The sequence below is a fragment of the Hippopotamus amphibius genome, chromosome 7 (genome assembly GCF_030028045.1).
Source record: "Hippopotamus amphibius kiboko isolate mHipAmp2 chromosome 7, mHipAmp2.hap2, whole genome shotgun sequence".
NCBI classification, from domain to species: domain Eukaryota; kingdom Metazoa; phylum Chordata; class Mammalia; order Artiodactyla; family Hippopotamidae; genus Hippopotamus; species Hippopotamus amphibius.
In genome coordinates this window covers 86,871,926-86,889,839 of record NC_080192.1, presented here as the reverse complement: position 1 = coordinate 86,889,839, position 17,914 = coordinate 86,871,926, and the positions used below count along the sequence as shown (strand labels likewise).

The window sequence follows — 17,914 nt, the reverse complement described above, 5'->3', positions numbered from 1 at the left end:
GGCTGTGCGGGGAAGGCAGGGCCCAGGGCTGGTTGTGGAGGTCCCCGCCAGCAGGGCTTACTAGAGCCAGGCCTACTGGTGCCAGCCGCGAGGCGAGCCTGCCCCTGAATGCAAGGCCTCTGCCAGGGCAGAGCTGAGGCATGGGACCCTGCCAGCAGTGGCAGACAAGGCTTGGACTTGTGGCGGGGAAGCCTGCCTGATTGTCGGGGCAGTCTTGGGACTGGCCAGGGTCCCAAGGGTTTGGGGTTGGACGAGGAGCTGGTTGCCTTAGTTGGCCCTGGTATTCTGATCTTCACCCAATCCTAAACCTTATCCTCAGGCAAGGCTGCAGATGAACACACTTGTCTGGGAATAAATACACACACACGATACACAGCAATATATACAGAAATGGGGCCTGGGACGAGGCTGGGTGAGAAAGTACGGCCACCAAGGGTAAAGAGAGAAGTGCCAGGACCCTGGGGGAGGGAAGTTACACTCATCAGGGACTGATGGGCTGTGACAGATCCCATTGGTATGAGTCCACTCCTCTGGGCACTTAGGCCCTGCACCCAGTCACTGTCTCTCCTGTGTTCACCCCAAGTCCACCAGGAACTGAGTCTTTGGCACCAATAGTCACTCTGGAAAGATCTTCAACTGAACGCCCAGGAGGACTGGGGCTTGGGCAGCTCCCCACCCGCAGCCCAGAGGACTGGAGACCAGGACCAGGGGGACAGGCAGGACCCAAAGGCAAAGGACAGAGTCAAACCTTGGAGCAGCAGGCCTTGGAAAGGAGGTGGCTTTTTTGCTTTTTTTTTTTTTTTTTTCCCCAACCCAGCAATTCCTGAGGGACTGGCTCAAACTCCCCTCTCATGGAACTAGGAAAACATGAGCTGACTTGGTCCTTAGGTGGTCTCCTGGCCAATGAAAAGCCACGGTTCTGGGCAGCCCACTTTTCCTCAGGGATCCAGATACAGCATCTCCTCTGTTCTCTGCCAGTGCTGTGGGGAGGCAGCCTGAATAAAGCGTGATGAACTCAAGCCAAATACCCCTAAGCCTCCCAGGCGCTGGACTAGCAGGGAGAGGTGGTAAGGACACCAAGTGGCCGACACCCATGGGGCCTCTACACACGCTGGGACCCCTGGAGCAGGGCCTGCCTTGGTTTGCTCTCTTAAATATTCCTCTTTTTGGCATCTCATCAGGTGTGAGATATGGAAGAGGACTCTCTTTTGAGTAAGAGGGCTCTCCTAGGGATGGCCAGGCCCTGGATCCCTGTTCCCCATCCTCAGCCCTAGCTGTGTGTTTGCCAAAGAAGTGACCAAGTAGAGCATCCAAGCAAACAAAAGTTTCCCACTCAGCAGCAGGGCTCATCTCCCTGAGGAGAGGCAAAAATAGCATCAAGCTGGTGGGAAGCTTGCAAACCCGCCAGTTCTCAGGGCAGAAATGAAGGCCAGGGTGCAAAAGTCTGTCAGCCGCAGGTGTGCAGTGGGACACGCTGTGACCCATGGTTCCCATGGGCAGGGGCTTGGGCCTGTGCCATATGCGCCCCCACACATGCCCTCACACACTCAGCTGGAAAATATGGGGCGCAGGCCTTGGTGGGTTTCCTGGAAACAGCCAAATTTGTTGAGAGGCAAACTTCCCACCAGCAGGAGAGGGGAGTCTTGTCCACTCTGCTGCCCCCAGTCCTGGTGGTGTTCAGTGCTGCTGGACAGAAGGAACCTACAACAACCGTCAGGCCTTTCAGTACCACCTTTCTCCCACTCGACCTTGCTGCCTGTACACCCTGATCTTTCCCAGAACTGATGCCAGGCATTCCAGCGAGCATCTTCCCAGGGAGAAATTGCCCAAGCCTTGCATTCAGAGATGGAGACTACCTGGAGCAGAAGTCCCTCAGTAGGACAGGCTCAGGCCAAGCAAGGCATCCCTTTGTGCTTTGTCCAGGAGACAGAGGGAGGGCAGTACCTCTGGTCCTGGGGGTCACGGGGAGCAGGGGCTACGGAGGGTGCAGTTGGCAAAGCAGAACAGACACACCTAGGGCAGCCAGGCCAAGTGGGCTCCACTCCCCTTCCAGGCCCCAGAACAGAGGAAAGTTGTGCTTCTCCTTCGTGACTCCTGGGGACAGGGCTGAGGAGGTGAGAGCCAATGGAATCAGCTGCTCTGGGGTGGGGATGCCACGCAGCCAAGGCTTCGTGCAGGACTGGACAGGGAGTTGCAACATGCCACCCTTGGTATTTGGGGTCTTCAAAGGGCAGGGCCAGAACAAGCCATGGGAGGAAAATCATCAACAATGAAAAGAGCCAGGACATGGCTGGGTGGGGAGCCAGGAAAGCTGGGTACACTTCTGATCCTGTGGGGTCCTAGCTCTGGAGACCTCGTTGCAGGGTAACCCAGGGCGGGTCTTGATGTCCATGCTAGATTGTGGCAGAAAGTTGGGTTCCTGGAAAGGACTGAGAAATGAGAGAAGCCCAGCCCCAGCCAGAGCCAGTGGCCTAATGATTCGGGCTGAGAGCCCATCCTGTAACAGGAGAGAAGGAAACCCCAAGATGGATCTAGATTAATGTTTGAAAGAACTTTCCAAATGAAGATTGGCAGGACCCACAGCCTTTGCGCCACTGTGGGAGTCCTTAGAGGTGGAACTGGGGAGACCTGAGTCTTGAGAGCCACAGTGCCAGGACCTGGCCCTTTCGGAACCGTGCAAGGGTTCCAAGCCAGTGGTTCTGACTCAGGTCCCAGCACTGCCCCAGGCAGCAGACCCCCAACACAGCCCTCAGCCCGTGGGGACAGTGGAGACTAAGGTGGGGGGCAAGTCCAATGCGGGACTCTTCCTCATTATCGGCCCCATGGGTTTGGCCCCCCACCAAGGCCACGTCTTTAAGCAACCTAGCGAGACGAGGCGACAAACCAGGCTTCCTCCAGGCCCTAGCGCGGAGTGCAGCCTTGTGAGTCCCTCGCACATAGCCTTGGGGACCCAGAGGCCATCAGATTCCTGCCCAAGCACCCGGATTAGAAGTACATTCCTTGAGGACAGGAACTATTTCTCACTGCTGTCAGCACTTCCCAGAGCTGGGACCTTGCCCATCTAGAGGCTCAGGATTGGTGGAAGGTATAGAAACATGCACCTTTTTGCTCTGAATTTAGTTCTGGTGTGTCGTTGGGTATGTGGTGGCTGGGAGGGGTCTTGTCTTTTCTACAGCAATAAAAACTCGCAGTTTTCTCTACCTGGCAATACCCCCCTTCAGGAGGGGTGGTCTCAGTGTCCTGGGGATGAATGTTTTGCCCTTCCAAGCCCGCCCCACTACCTCATTGCACCCCCTCCTTCCACTTTCACTGACCACATCCCCAGACCCTAGGGTTATCCCTGGAGAATATGGACCCGCTAGAGCCCTGGTGGGCTGTCTGAAGGGCTGGGACAGGGCAAGGGGAAGAGAAGAGCCTTCCTCGCCAAGTCTGAGCTGCCTTGTGGAGCAACCCTCTGGCCTGGGCCCTAACAGAGGCTCCAGACCAGGAGGCTGGGCCTCACGAAGGGGAGGCCTGCCCCAGCAGCCTGAGCAGCTGAGGGGCCACTGGTGGTTATTGCAGATCCTCAGGGCGATGACACCATGTGCTGGTGGTGACTCAGCTCTTCGCTGGCTGTGCCCAGAAAGCTGCTCCAGCTGAGGATGGGGTGGGAGTCGGGGGACAGCTGTCCAAGCCCCTGCCCCGGAGAGGCAGGGCTCAGGGTCAGGCCTGTTGTTCCACAGTCCCAGCAGGAGGACAGGAGACTGACAATCCCTCCCCAGAAGCCAGGGATAACACTAGGCCTCCAAAGGTCTAGTCCAAATCAGGGTCCCTCTGGAGGTCCAAAGAGAGTGCCCTGGTGTGGGGCTGGCAGGGGCACCGCTGCCCCCCACCCGGGTTAGCAGCCGCCTTCCACCTTGATGTGCAGGATCTTAGAGAAGCCGGGCCTCCGCCGTAGGGCCTGCAGACCAAACCTGCATTAGTTCCCCTCCCTTCAAACACCCAGGTCACCAACCCTCGTCTAGGGATGCCGCTGGGGTCTTGGGTGGCCTCAGAGCCAGCTGCTCACCTGGAGTTTTGTCACCATGTCCTCAAACAGCTTCTGGGCCTCAGGACTGCTGGGCTCTTTGAAATAATCAGCAATCCCAATCTGGACCACAATGGACTTGAGGTTCCGGCAGATGCCTGGGAAAAGGTGTGTCAGGTGGGGACCCACTTCTGACCTGGGCCATGGGGCTGTCTCCTCTCGTCTTACTAATTAATAATATCAGAACTCTCTGGGACACAACTGTGTGCCAGGCACTGGGAGCAGATCCATGCTGCCCCGGGCTCAGCTGGGCAAGGGGAGAAGGTGGAGGGTGAGGTCAAAAAGCAGAGGCTGTGGTGGACTCTGGGAGGACGAGTGGAGAACAGCCAGTTGTGCAGGGGCTCTAGCAATTTCCCTGGCAGAGCGGACCACTGTGCTATGGTCTGGGCATGTGGAAATGAATTACAAGGACAGAGTGGCTGAGGTGAGGCTGATGGATCTTGGCTGGAGCACTGGGGGAAGGGAGGCAAGGAAGAAAGGATTTGGGAGCAGAGGGCTTAAGGGACTGGATGCTGCCATGAAGTCAGGGGAGGAGGACCAAGAAGGTCAGGAGGCTGAGAAGATTCTAGAGGTTATGATTTTGGAGGCCAAGCAGTTAGTTCTGGTGGTCAGTCCAGGGCAGGGCCCTGGGGCTGAAGGGGAGGGAAGAAGAGGATCCTGGAGATGATGTCAAGGAACCTTCAGTGCCCAGGACATGGGGTCCTGCCAGGGGCAAAATGGTCCCAGATGATGGTCTCACCTGGGTGTGTGCAGCCCAAGCTGGGCACCTGTGTCCTCAACGAAGGCAGAGGAATGACTGGGAGGGGAGTAGGGGCTGGAAGGAGGCGGGGGCCAGCAGAGGTGTGTTGAAGGCTTCACCCTGAGAACTGTCCTGGGGGGCTCACACACATTATCTCATGAATCCTCCCACCCATTCAGCTTAGAAGTCAGCTTAAAAGATGGGGATACAGAACTCAAGAGAAGTACAGTAACTTGCCCAAAGTCACACAGCTAATAAACAGTAGAGCCAGAATCGAGACGTAGGTCAGCCAGTTCCAGAACCCATCTGTTCTGCCCTTGCCCTTGGCTGGAGGCTCATGTCGGGGTAGATGGTAGACGGTGCTGAACAGCTCGTGTCGCCAGCGTGGACAGAGCACAAGGCAGTACGTGTCCATTGAACTGAACCATTTGGGTCAGATGCTGGCAGGCCTTAAATGCCACGCTGGCCTCAGAAGGCACTGGTGGCAAAGCCAGGACTAGAACCCTGGTCCGTCTGACCCCAGTGCTGATGTTTGCTGACTAGGAGCAAGAGGGAGTTGGTAATGCTACTTGCTGACCAGCCATGATAAGAGGTGACGGCGGTACCCCACCCCACGTTCCCCATCGCTCACTGTTGAAATGCAGCAGGGCCTTGGGGGTGACGGGGGTGGCTGTGAGCACCAGCATCTCCAGTCCCTTCAGGCCTTCCCGGCAGACCTCCGCCGCCACTTCTTGGGTGATCTCCGACACGTGGTCCAGCTCCAGGACCTGCAGTCGCATGCAGTTTCTCGCTAGGAAGAGGGAAGAAGAGGGGCTGCTGACAAGCACCCCAGGTCACCTCCTGTCACCACCCAGGCTGCAGCCCCGAGCCCCTCTGGGATTTTAGTGTTGCACCCATGCCCGCTTCCCATCACCCCCTACCCCGGTCCCAAGGGCAGACTCACCGAGTGATGCCAGGCCCTGCACCCCACAGCCAGCACCCCCGACCCCTAGAGCCCGGAGGTGGGGCCAGCAGCGACCGATCATCTGTAGGCAGCGGTTACTGAAGCGCGTGGGCTGCTGGCTGGAGAACGGGGTGGAGGGACAGCCGTCAGGGAAGCCCTGGCTGCGTGATACCCTCAGCCTGCTCCTCTGTCAGGACCCAGCCCCCAGACCCCACCAACCACCCAACTGTTCAAGGCAGGAACCTGAGATCCTCCCTGGCTCTTCCTCCCTCACCTCCTGCCAAGACCTGCAGACTCTGATTCCTGAATAACTCTACAACCCACAGTTCAGACCATCATCTGATAATACAACTCGTCTCCCTGCCAGTTCACCCAGTGGTTGCTGACAGCCAGCCACTCACTCCCACATTCTCTCACTCAGTCACTCAACAAATGCTTCTCAAGTGCCATCCATGACCAAGAACAACTGAGTTGGGCCCTGGGGACACAGTGGTAACATGTAGACACAGTCCCCGCCTCCAAGAGGTGGGCAATGGGGGGATGACACAGAACATGACCAGTCTGATATAATTCTGTTTTTTTTTAAGATCTAAAACCCCCCAATGGTTTCCCAGCGCTTTCTAGATAAAATGCGAAAATCTAAACCTCTTAGGCAAGGCCTTCTGACCTTGGCCCAACCTTCCTTTCTATACTCATTGCTCTCTGGGCCCTGCGCATCACTCACACCAAACTTGCTGCTTCCTGAGCACTTCATCACTTAACAACCACCCAGCTCCTGCCACGTGCTCAGCACCAGGGATACGGAAATGGATATTGACAGCTTCTGCCCTGAGAAACACAAGTCTGGTGTAGACTGAAATACAGAGAAATTATTGTAAAATGGACTACAGCAGGGACCAGGATGATGTGCAGGAGGAATGGGAGCAGGGACAAATTCTACCAGGGTGTTAGTGATGGGGCACTGGGAGACGCAGGAGGAGGTGTCATGTGGTCTCCAGGGCAGGCACAGGGAGTGAAAAAGCCTGGTATGTTTGAGGAATTTCAAGTAGAGCGAGGAGTGATCTCTCACCCTGGACTCTCTGAAAACCAGCTCTTCTGTACACTGACCTCCCTGAACTGCCTTTCATGTGCCAAACAAACCTGGCTATTTCCAGCTAGCGTTTATGAACACTCACTGTGGGCTCTGCAGCCTTTATGCACACATCTCATTTGAGCCAGCTATAGTCCTAATAAGATCGACAAATCCCTAATATCACCTTCACTTTGCAGCTGAGAAACTAGGCTCGACTGGGTAGCCCAAAGCCACACTGCTAGCAAGCCAGGGCGGGATCCCAAGTCTGATTCTGAAGCCCTGCTCCTGTCGCCTAATGACAGCCTAATGAATGTGAATCTCTCACCCCAAACAGCATATGGAATGGGCCCAGATCTGCTCAGTCCTCAGCCCCACATCCGGCCCAACCCTGCCCCTCCCCACCCCTGACTGGGCTCACCAGGGGTGAAGTGGCGCCACCTGGAGGGAGACAATCTCTCTGCAGCCTGCACCCAGGGCCCAAATGACCTCATGGCCCACCGGGTCTGTGGCACTTCTGTTGGAAAGACAAAGCTGGGGCCATCCACTCTGGTGGCCTCTGCTCCTTTCCCTTGGGCCACAGAGCTCTTGGGTCCCTTTGCCCAAGAGCCCTGGGAGAAGGGTATGCAGAGCCCAGGGACCCCCTCAGGCCTGAGGCCTTGCTTCTGGTGCTGTGGACCCACCTGTAGGTGACGGCCTGCAGGGCGCGGCAGTAGCAGCTGGCCAGCCAGAGCGAACGGTCAGTGAGGATGTTGGGACAGTGGGAGATGCGCAGAATCAGCAGATTCCCCCCCGCTGCCTTTAGCAGAGACTCCAGCCCTGCTTCCAGGCAGCCCCTGGGGATGGCCAAGAGGTCAGGGCACTGTCTGTGGCCAGCTCCTCCTCTGGGAAGCATCCCGACATCATTCTGGGTCTGCGGCCCAGGAGCAGCCCCCACCCACCCACCATGGTCTCACCGGGTACTCCGGGCATACTCCTCTTTGCTCTCCTTCTTGCCCCGCTGCCGGGGTTTCAGGTTCTGCAGTGTCAGCGAGTGGGCCTGGGTGCACCACTGCGCCAGCATTCCCAGGAACTGCAGGGAGAGAGGGGTTACCTGGGGAGGAGGGTATCCGTTTGGTTGGGTGGAGGTGGATCAGCCCCAGGATAGAAGGCCTCACAAGAGGATTTTGGGGAGTCAGGTTGGAGCTGGCATGTTGTAAGGGTTGCAAGGACCAGACCTTGCAGGGCGAGACTCTGCCAGGGAAAGGATGGGTTCACAGCAAGGGTGATTGGGAGGGCAGGGCGGCAGGCAGGGACAGGCACCTTGGAACAGACGCGGGCATTCTCAAGCAGCACCCGTGTCCAGACGGCTGGGTGGCGGGCCACAAAGCGCCAGTCCCGGCAGACCTCGGCGGCATGTAGCAGTGTGCGCGTGTCCAGGTAAGTGAAGATGCAGAACAGGGCGGCTCTCATCTTGAGGATCTCTGGACTGATGACCTCATTGGAGCGTGAGGGGCTGCCCCTCTCAGCTCGCCGACCCCGCCCACTGCCTCCCTCAGGGCGGGCTGCACGATACCACAGGGTCAAAGGTCAGTGTGGGGGTATAGGTGGGGAGCTGAGGTAGGGTAGGAGCTGCAGGAGGAACGGGCATGACAGAACCATGTTGGGGGACCAGCAACTTGGGAGGAGGGACAAAGGGCCTCTGCTTCTCCCTCCTCTGCATCGCTGCCATCCCTAATTTTGCAAATTAGAAAAAGGTGGCCCTTCCTCAAGTGAACTTTCTTTTTAAGGTCATACATCATCACATAGTCCAAAGCCATGCCCTAGATGAGGCAACTGAGTCAAGTCTGGAGAAGGAAGGGGTTTGGATAGAAACCTTGCATCTGTGAACAGAAGGCAGGTGAGAGGTTGCCCAGAGCAGTCCCCGGGGCACGGCCAAGCACCCTGACCTGAACGCTCCAGCCTCCTGACCCTGACCCACCCACATATGCACATGGCCTTGTATGGATACGGGAGGGGGCTCGCCCCACTGTTCCCAGGCGTCCATTTGAACACTCAGCTCCTCTCCTGTGAATGTCACATGAATGGACCCCCTGACCTGTGGCATCCTCGGGCAACACCCGATCTGAGTGCCCCTGTGCTACAGCACCACCCTGTCCCAGCAGCTCCTGCCCCAAGCTTGCAGGGCCCTGTGCGGGAGGGAGTTTGTCACTCTCATTGTGGGAAGTCTGGGGCAAGGGGAAAGGTGGTGCAGGAGCCCAGGAGATTCACTGCCCTAGCCCTGGGTCCCCTGAGAGGCCCGGCACCACGGAAGACTGTCCTCTCAATCCCCCGCCCAGGACTCACCGGAGAGCCGGCAGCCGCTCAACGGCCCAGCCGCAGCAGGCCCGGGGCGGGGAGCATCCGAGGGGCCCTCCGCCTCTGACTCGGTGGTTCGGGAGCCCACATCCGAGACGTCACCTTCCTCCCCCTCCGTGCTGTGTCGGCGGGGTCTGCGCTGCCAGTTCTGGATGGCCTGGCGCCGCAGGCCTGAGCTGCGAGGGGGCTGCGCCCGCTCTGAGCCACCGTTGGCAGCCTGGACCCGTGTGCCCAAACCCCCGGGGCCACTGTCCTCAGGTGCCCCCTCTTCTGGCCGAGGCAGCTCCAGACTGTCACTGTCATAGCAGCCTGAGCTCTGGGATGCAGCTGGGATGCGACAGGAGGCCCTGGGGTGGGGTGGTGCCAGATGGTGAGAAGCAAGAGGTCCTAGGCCTGCCCGAACTCCCCATGCCACCCCTACCACTGGCCAAGGGCAACCCACCCACCCTACTTTCCAAGAGTCCCCTCTGAGTGTGGAAAGGCAGACAGAGGTGACCCAAGGAGGACGGGGCGGGGGGAGGAAAAGCCAAGCCCCAGATGGGCCAGCCAGCCAGTGGGCCAGTGGATCTTTCCAGGGGGAGGGTGGGCTGTGTGGGGCGGGCCTGGCCCATGGCTTACCCTGCGCTGGGAGAGGAGCCATGCCGTGACACCGCATATGTGCTAGGCATGACTGGGCCCACGTGGTGTTCTCGCTGTGGGCCCCCACAATGGGAGGGAAAGGCAGGGAGGCAGAGGAGCCCAGGGGATGAGAAGAAGCAGGAGAAACAGGGTACGAGATGGAGAGAAGAGGTGGGGAGAGGAGAGAGAAGAAGGAAAATAATTGGGAAAGATGGACAAGTAGACAGATAGACAGCCCAGAGAGGCAGGCTCACCAGCCCCCTCCCACACCCACCAAGCACCCCAGACCCCAGTTTGTGGCTCCTGGGCTCTCATTTGCAGGGATGGGCAGAGGCAAGCCCCTGCCTGAGGACTGGGGTTGCTGGATGCTATCTCACTACAGCCTCAGGGCTGGCACTTCTGCCATCAGAGGGGCTCCCCTATTCCTGGACCCCTACTTCAGGCCTGGAGTCCGCTCACGGGGCAGCGCCAAAGAAGGAAGCACGGAGCCTCCTGGGGGGGGGGGGGTGTCAGGCCACGTGTGGGGTGAGGCTGCAGGGGGTCAGGTGTGCAGGTGGAGGAGGGGAGGCAGGTGGGCACTCACCGTCCTGCCTGGGCCCCGGGTACTGGGCCCAGCGCCACTTCCCCCACCTCCGCGGCCTAGGCTGGCACTGGGCGTGCTGCCACAGCTGCTGCTGATGACCTGCAGCTGCCGCTCGGCGCGGTCGGCCCGCTCCAGGAGCTCCTCGATGAACTGCTGCAGCCGCAGCTTGGCGCTGGCCTCCCGCGCCGCCGTCTCCTTCAGGAACTGGTCGATCTGCACCACCTCCCTGGGCCGGGAGCAGTCTCTTACCCCAGTGCCTGGGCATGGCTGCCCACCCACCCTCCGGAGGAGACCCTGAGCAGTATGGAGAGACACGGGCACAGCTGGCCGCAGTGTCCCCTTGTGGTCACATGGGTACATGCAGAATACACCCAGGAGCACTGCCCCACACAATGGCACACACAGCAGCACACAAAGAAATGCAAGCGCACACTCTGAGTCATACACGCACACCCCACCAACCCAGCCCCAAGCACACAACCAGGCACCCCTGCTCCCCACAGAAATACTTACAGGCATGCTCAGTCACACACAGCCACCTCCTCCCTTCAGAAACACTCACGGGCACACACTCACAGTCCACACAGCTCAGCAGCCAGCCCCACACACTCATGTACACCTACTCATATCACGTTCATTCACAGGCACACACATCTGAGGCACAGTCCCACCAACACACTCAAACACACACACACACACACACACTTTCAGAAACATTCTCAGATGCAGAAAAGCACACTTACAGTTGCACCACCCTCCAGGAGTTGCACGGACACATAGCACACTTAAGAGCCATGTAAGTATTTACTCTCAAGTGCATTCACAGGTGTTCATGCATCCATTCAACATTTACGGGCACCTTCTAGCTGCCAGGCACCATTCTACATGTTGGGGCTACAGCAGTGAACGAAGCAGAGAAAAATTCCTGCCCCCATGGAGCTCATATCACAATGGGGACAAATAAATCATATCTCTTTACTCCATAATTTTACATTTAAAGACCAGAGGAATGAGGAGAAGCCAGCGAAGAAGACTGAGAAGAAGCCAATAGAGAGAGATGGAAATTCCAGGAGGGTGTCTTAGAAGCCAAGTTAAAAAGGCGTGTCAACAATCAGCTGTGTCAAATGCTGCCAGTGGGCTAAGTAAGAGGATGACTTGGCTTTGGTAACATAAAGGTCAACGATAACATGGAGGATAGTGATGCAGGTGGACAAGGTTCAGAGTGGGTTCAAGAGAGAAAGGGGAGAAAGAAATTGAAGACAAGGAGTAGAAACAATATTTTCAAGGAGTTTTTCTGCAAGGAGGAGAGAATGGGCAGTAGCTTAAGGGGGAGATGGGGTTAGGCAGAGGGGAGGAAGGAAGGTACGTCTGTATGTTTTCAGGAATGATACAGCAGACAGGGACAACCTGACGAAGGCAAAGGGAGAGGGGAGCACTGAGCCGTGTCTTTGGGTAGGCAAAAGGTTAGAGGATCTGGCGTCACCATCAGGAACTGGCCTTGGCTAGGAGGATAGGGAAGGAAGAGAAACCGTCTTCACACACAGGTACGCGGTCACACTGCCACGGACTCAGAGGCCTAAATATACACCTTCATAGCACTCTTGGCCCCACGCGCACCACCATTACATGCTAGTGGCCACAGATCCCATATAATTTGGCCCCATACACAGCCACACTCACGATAGTGGCGGCGGCACAGTGACACGCAACGGTCACCTACTCAGGAACATTCACAGACACACCCACCCACAGGGCCCTCCGGGCCACTCACTGCTGCTTGCGGCTCAGCTCCTGTTCCTTGTGCACCAGGTCCTGCTTGAGCGAGGCCAGCAGCTCCACACTCACGTCCACCTGGCGCGAGAGCTCGGAAGCGCGCTCCTCCAGCTCCTCCTTCTCGCGCCCGAGCCGCGCGCTCTCCTGCCGCGCAGTCTCCAGCTCCGCTGCCTTGCGCTCCAGCTCGGCCTGCAGCCGGCCCACCTGGCCCGCGATCTTCTGCTCCACCTCCTCGCTCAGCCGCTCCAGCCGTCGGTCCACCTCCAGCTTCTCCAGTGCGCGGATCTTGAGGCGCGCCAGGCCCTCTTCGTAAGCCACATCGGCGGGCGAGGGGGACGCGGGCGAGGCGGAGGCGGGGCCGGGGCCAGGCCCGGGCGGCGGCGTCGAGCACGCCGAGGAGGCCACGGACTTGCGGGCGAACAGCTCCCCCAGCGGGATCTCGATCTCGCGGAGCGCGTAGCGCGCGGCGGCGGCGGGCACGAGGCCCGGCTCGGCCAGCTCCTCGCAGGGCAGGCTGGCGGGCACCAGGTCGCCGGGGAAGTGCGCGAGGGGCGCGTGGTGGTGATGGTGGTGCAGCAAGTGTGGTGCCGCGGGCGACGGCCCGGCCGCCTGCTCCTTGCCCTGGAAGGACGTACTCTCGAAGACCTCGCGCCGGGCGCCTGGCACGGCCAGCAGGGCGGCGGGCTCAGGCGCCAGCGGGAAGCCGGAGGCGGCGGCGGCAGCGGCGGCCGCCGCGGCACCGTCGCAGATGCTGTTGGTCTTGGAGAGGATGTAGAGCGTCTCGTACGTGTGGCTGTACTCCAGGTGCGCGCGCAGCGACGACAGGCTCCGGAAGCGCTTGTGCTCCCCGCAGCGGGGGCAGCGGTAGGGCAGGTCCAGCGAGGCCATGGCCCCGCCGCCCCCGCGGCGCCCGGGCTCCACCGCGGCCGCCCTGACGGTCAGCCGGGTGCGCTCATGGGGGCCCGCGGGCGAGCCCCCCTGAGGGGTCAGGCAGGCTTAGGGCGCTGGCGGCCAGGGACAAGGAGGCTAGAAGAGAGGGAGCGAGCCTTAGGAAGGTGGTATCCCTCCAACCCGTATCCCCCACCCGTGACGAAACTGACGTCCCCAGGAAAAACATGCCCAGAAGAGAGGGGCGAGGGGAGACCAACGGCCAGACCTCCCAGAGGGGACTGGCCTGCTCCAGTACCTGTGTGAGGACTGTGCATGTATGAGAGTGAGAAAGAATCAGAATTCTCTAGGGAAAAAAAGAAGGCATTAGTTTTATTTATAATGTTACAACCTGGACATAACCGACGCGCCCATCACCAGTAGAATGGATAAATTGTGTTATATTCATAATGGTATGTTACGCAGCAATAAGAAAAGGAACCCCGGTACATGCGATGACATTTAATATTATGCTGCATGAAAGAAGCCTGACTAGAGTGCAGACTGTTCCATTTGATAAATATGGAGTTAAAGAACAGACTAAATTGATGACAGAAGTCAGAATAGAGTGTACCCCTGGGGCCTACATGGACTGGGAAGGAGCAGGAGGGAACCTTATATAATGCTGAACATATTCTCTATCTTGATATGAGTGATGGTTATACTGGTGTATATACAAGGTTATACAGTTTATACATATGTACACAAGATTAGTATACTATATGTACTAGCTGTATGTATGTTACATCTCAAAAAAAATGCTTATTTCCATGTCTTGCAAACCACACTCATCAGACCAGCTGGACTATCACCTCACCTGATGATACCTATGTGTGTGTGTCCTGCTTCCTGCTCCTGCTTCTGTCCCACTCCCTCCCATCCCTGCTCTGCCCTTTGCTCCAAGGGCCATGATATTTGTCTTCTCCAGATTCCTTCTCGCACAAGTCACCACCCTTCCTGGCATCCCACCTCTGGTCACCCTTAACTCCTGCTTCCCGTCACTCCTCTGGCTTCCCATCACCCTTCCCCTGCCACCTGGGATCTCTACCCTATTCCTCACTGCCCTTCTCTTCCTAACTGCCTGCAACTGGGCCTCAGCCACCTCTGCTGTCACTGTGCTCTTCCAAGTCACAGACCACCTGCTAATCACACAATGTAGTTGTCATCAAGGGTCCCTTGATGGTGCTACTGGTACCATCTTCACCTACTTGCTCCCTTGGATGGTACTACTGACCGCTCCATGTTCATAGGCTGCCATGAAGCTGCCCCATTTGAGTTCTCTGACCTTTCCTTCTAACTGTCTTTCTAATCTTCCTATCTCCTGATGGGAGGTCTGCCTTCAAGCCTCCTTTGCCCCTATCTGGTTCACTCCCACAGTCTGGTTCACTCACATCTTTAGGCCTTGACTCTCAGCTTTACATCTCCATCCTGACCTACTCTTGAGTTCCATTTGCCTTCTGGCTTTCCACATGGATGTATGGATGGGTGCCTGTTCCCTTTGCCAGCCCAGCACCCAGTCCTCCTCCTGGCAACAGCACCCTGCTTTGATCTTAGGGAACCATCCTTCCTTCCTTGCTTTCTCAGTCCCTGTGGTCTGGGTGGGGGTTGATGGTTCACCCTGGCTCCAGGGGTAAGAATGTGATATAGGCCTGGCCAATATGAGTCGAGATGGGCACAGATCACCCAACTTGAGTCAATGAGTCATTTTTCTAGAACTTCGCTGTGGCATTGCTGGGGAAAGCATCCTCTTTGGACTCAGGTTTCTGATAGGAAGGGCCAGAGCTGTGAGGGCCGTCATTGTTTCCTTTGGGAGGAACCACTTGGGAATGAAGCCAGCACAGAGAGGTAGAACTGAGATGGAGAAAGAGAGATTCCCCACACTGTTTGAGATCCTGGTCTGTTCAATTGTGTGAGCCAATCAATTCCCTTATTGGCTTTAGTCAGTTGGAATTCGGTCTGTGTTATCTGTACCAGGAAAAAGTATAAACTCAGAAATTAGAATCAGAAGTCAAATTTTTTTAAAAGAAGGGATTAGTTGAACTAAGCAGGATAGTACTGCTTGCTCTGCTCAGAAGTTGGTGAAGCCTGCTACACAGCAGCAAAGCAGCTGATTAAACTCTCCCACTGCCTCTAGAGCTCAGATGTTCCTACCAAGGCTGGAACTTTAGGGGACTTATAGAAAAATGTCCAACAAGAAAGAGACATGCTCTGGCTGAAAGGGGCCCATCTGAAAGCAGAGAGGAAGAAAATGCTGCTTTGCCCAGAGAGGCGCTTTCTGCCTGAGGCCAGTAATTCAATATGGCTGCAAGTCAGATAATTAAGAGCCAGTTCTCTGCTGCTAGCTAAAGTCAGCTCAAGCAAAGATAGGCAGGCTGGAAACACAGAGGGAGACAAACCTGGAACCTGACAGGCTCTTGACGCCTCAGGCCCTCTTGAACCCCTCCTGCTGTGGCCTCCCAGCTCAACAGAGGCAGCCTTCCAGTGGGATGCAGCTTGAGGGAGAAAGGGCAAACGAACTCTGCCTTTATCATAGACTAGGAGTTCACATTGCCCTGTGGCAGACGCCTAGCTAGAGCCACAGAACCATGGGCTCCAGGGACAGGCAGAGGACCAAGCCCTGTTGCTAAGAGACAACTCTTCCTCCTCCCCCAGCACCATCACCAGGGACTTACTTGATTCAAGAATTATAACTTTCAATGATGTCTCCAGTTTGGTTAATAGCTCTGGGGATGGCTGAATGCAAACTGACTGAGAGCTTTCTAATGATTAAAGGGATTGATTGTATTGCCAGGAAAACCCACAAACCTGGAAAACAAAGGCCAGGGATTACTCAGCCCCTAAAGTTTCCCACCCCAAAACCTGCACCAATGGGAGGTGACCCCTCAAAGCCCCTTTACATGTGGCCACAGAGCATGAAGGATAAAGGATGCTCTCTGAGACAGCAGAACCAGAGCAGCTGATGGGCCAGGGAACCTCAGCCACGCGGACTGGTCAAGCATGTGGACTGGGCTATGGAACTGTGACCCCTGAGTGTTCTCCCTCACCTCCCCTCTTCAACTGGAAGGGTTTTGTTCTTTCAGCTCTCCGATTTTTCCTCCATCATTGTAGTTTGGCCATAAATTGAAAGACCATGAGGGGCCAGCTTAGTACCATGACAGACAAGATCTTGAATTGGGGCTGGACGTGCTAAGTGGGTGAGAACTTGGAACGTCTCCTTCCGGAGATGGGACAAATGTGTTTTAAGTTTTGTGAGGGACAGTTGCATTATGATAAACAGAGAACGTTTTTCAATTATACGAGAGAGGAGATCTATCTAGATCTTGGACAGAGGTGGAAGGTAGTGGACATTTATTGGTTTTGCTGCTCAATTCCAGTCCCCCTTTGTGGGTAGACCCCCCCACCAGTTTTCCCTTGGAGAACCATTCTCCCCTCTCTGAGTTGATGTGGTTTGGGTAGGGCTGACCCCATCCCCTGGCTTCAGGGGAGCTCACGTGACCTTGACCTGTTCATCAGTCACAGTTATCACTTGGTAGTGGGCGCGTTTCCTAGACCGGGCCAATACAGCCACTCCAGGACCTGTGCTCAACTGGCAGAATGTGAGGCTGTAGCTGCTGGTGGCCCTTTCTGCCCTCTATTTGGGCAATAAGAAGAAAAAGACTCCTCATGACATCCCTTGAGCACTCAGGTTCAGATGTGCCGAAAACTCTAACCCAGGACTTGTCAATTGTGTGAAGCAGCAAAAACTTTTTTGCAGATTAAATCATTTGTATGGTTGCCAGCAGTGAGGCTCTAGACGAACACAATGACCCACAGTGTCAAAAAACAAACCTTGACCCCCTCCCCAGCATCCCTGTTTCCCTTGACAGTGCCACTGTCCTCCCAGGCACCCCACAGCCCTGGCCATGTTGATTTTGCTCTCTGCTAACCATCAAGACCAGCTGATTCTTCCTTTGAATGCTCTCAGCACAACTGTTCTCTTCTCAAGCTTCGTGCTCCCCCCACCCCTGGACTGCTAGTCCAGCCTTCGGTCTCACAGCTCTCTACCATCCTGTGTAAGGCACCAGCTGCCTCTGACTAGCGATAACTCCTGTTCATGATCCTTCAGTGGTGCCCAGCGTCTGTCAACTGCAGCCAAACTCCACAGCTTCGTTCTTTGGCTGTGATGTACTCTTGCCAGTTTGAAAAATGGCCTGCCTGCTTCACTTGCATTTTTTTGATTACTAATGGCTGGACATTTTTTCACAATTGATCAGTCATTTCTATCTCTTTGGTGACTTGACTGTGTACTACTTTGCTCATTTTTATACTGAACATTCATCTTTTCTTATTGATTTGCAAAGGCTTTTTATACTATTGATCTTTTGTCATTTATATACTATAAATGTTTTTCTCAAGTGTGTTGATTGGCTTTTACTTTTGTTTACAGCCTTTATTGATATACTAAAGCTTTCAAGTTTGCTTCAGTAAAATCTTTAGGATTTCTCATTTTGTTGTCATGCTTAAGAAGTCCATCCCTAGGATTACATAAGCAGTTAAATATGTTTTCTTTTAGTACTTTGTGATCTCTATTTTTTAAAAGTCCCGAATATTTTTTGAAATTAAGGGCTTTAAACAAATAACACAATACTATAAACTGAAAATGACTGGTAGCATGCAAATACTTCAGGCTGTGTGGTTTCCTTTCATACAATGGAGTTTTCATCCATCTAGAAATTTTTGGTATGCATGGTGAGAAAAGGATTAAAAACAAAATCAACTTTTTGTTATGGACATTTTCACACATATTCCAAAATGGAGGGAATATGATGATGAACTCCTGTATGTACCCAGCATCTAGCTTCAGAAATTATCAACTCATG

At 55.7% G+C, this 17,914-nt stretch overlaps 1 protein-coding gene across 1 annotated transcript; it reads right to left on the bottom strand.

Moving 5' to 3' along the window:
* Positions 1–3,803: 3,803 nt before the first annotated feature.
* On the bottom strand, positions 3,804–13,016 carry FBXO41 (F-box protein 41). Its single transcript, XM_057743070.1, has 12 exons — positions 12,127–13,016; positions 10,356–10,581; positions 9,773–9,846; positions 9,143–9,501; positions 8,120–8,361; positions 7,774–7,889; positions 7,501–7,653; positions 7,239–7,334; positions 5,749–5,867; positions 5,437–5,595; positions 4,049–4,164; positions 3,804–3,940 (listed from the first exon to the last, which is right to left on the bottom strand). The coding sequence occupies exons 1-12, from the start codon at positions 13,014–13,016 to the stop codon at positions 3,878–3,880; spliced, it is 2,613 nt and encodes an 870-aa protein (XP_057599053.1). The 3' UTR covers positions 3,804–3,877.
* Positions 13,017–17,914: the final 4,898 nt, after the last annotated feature.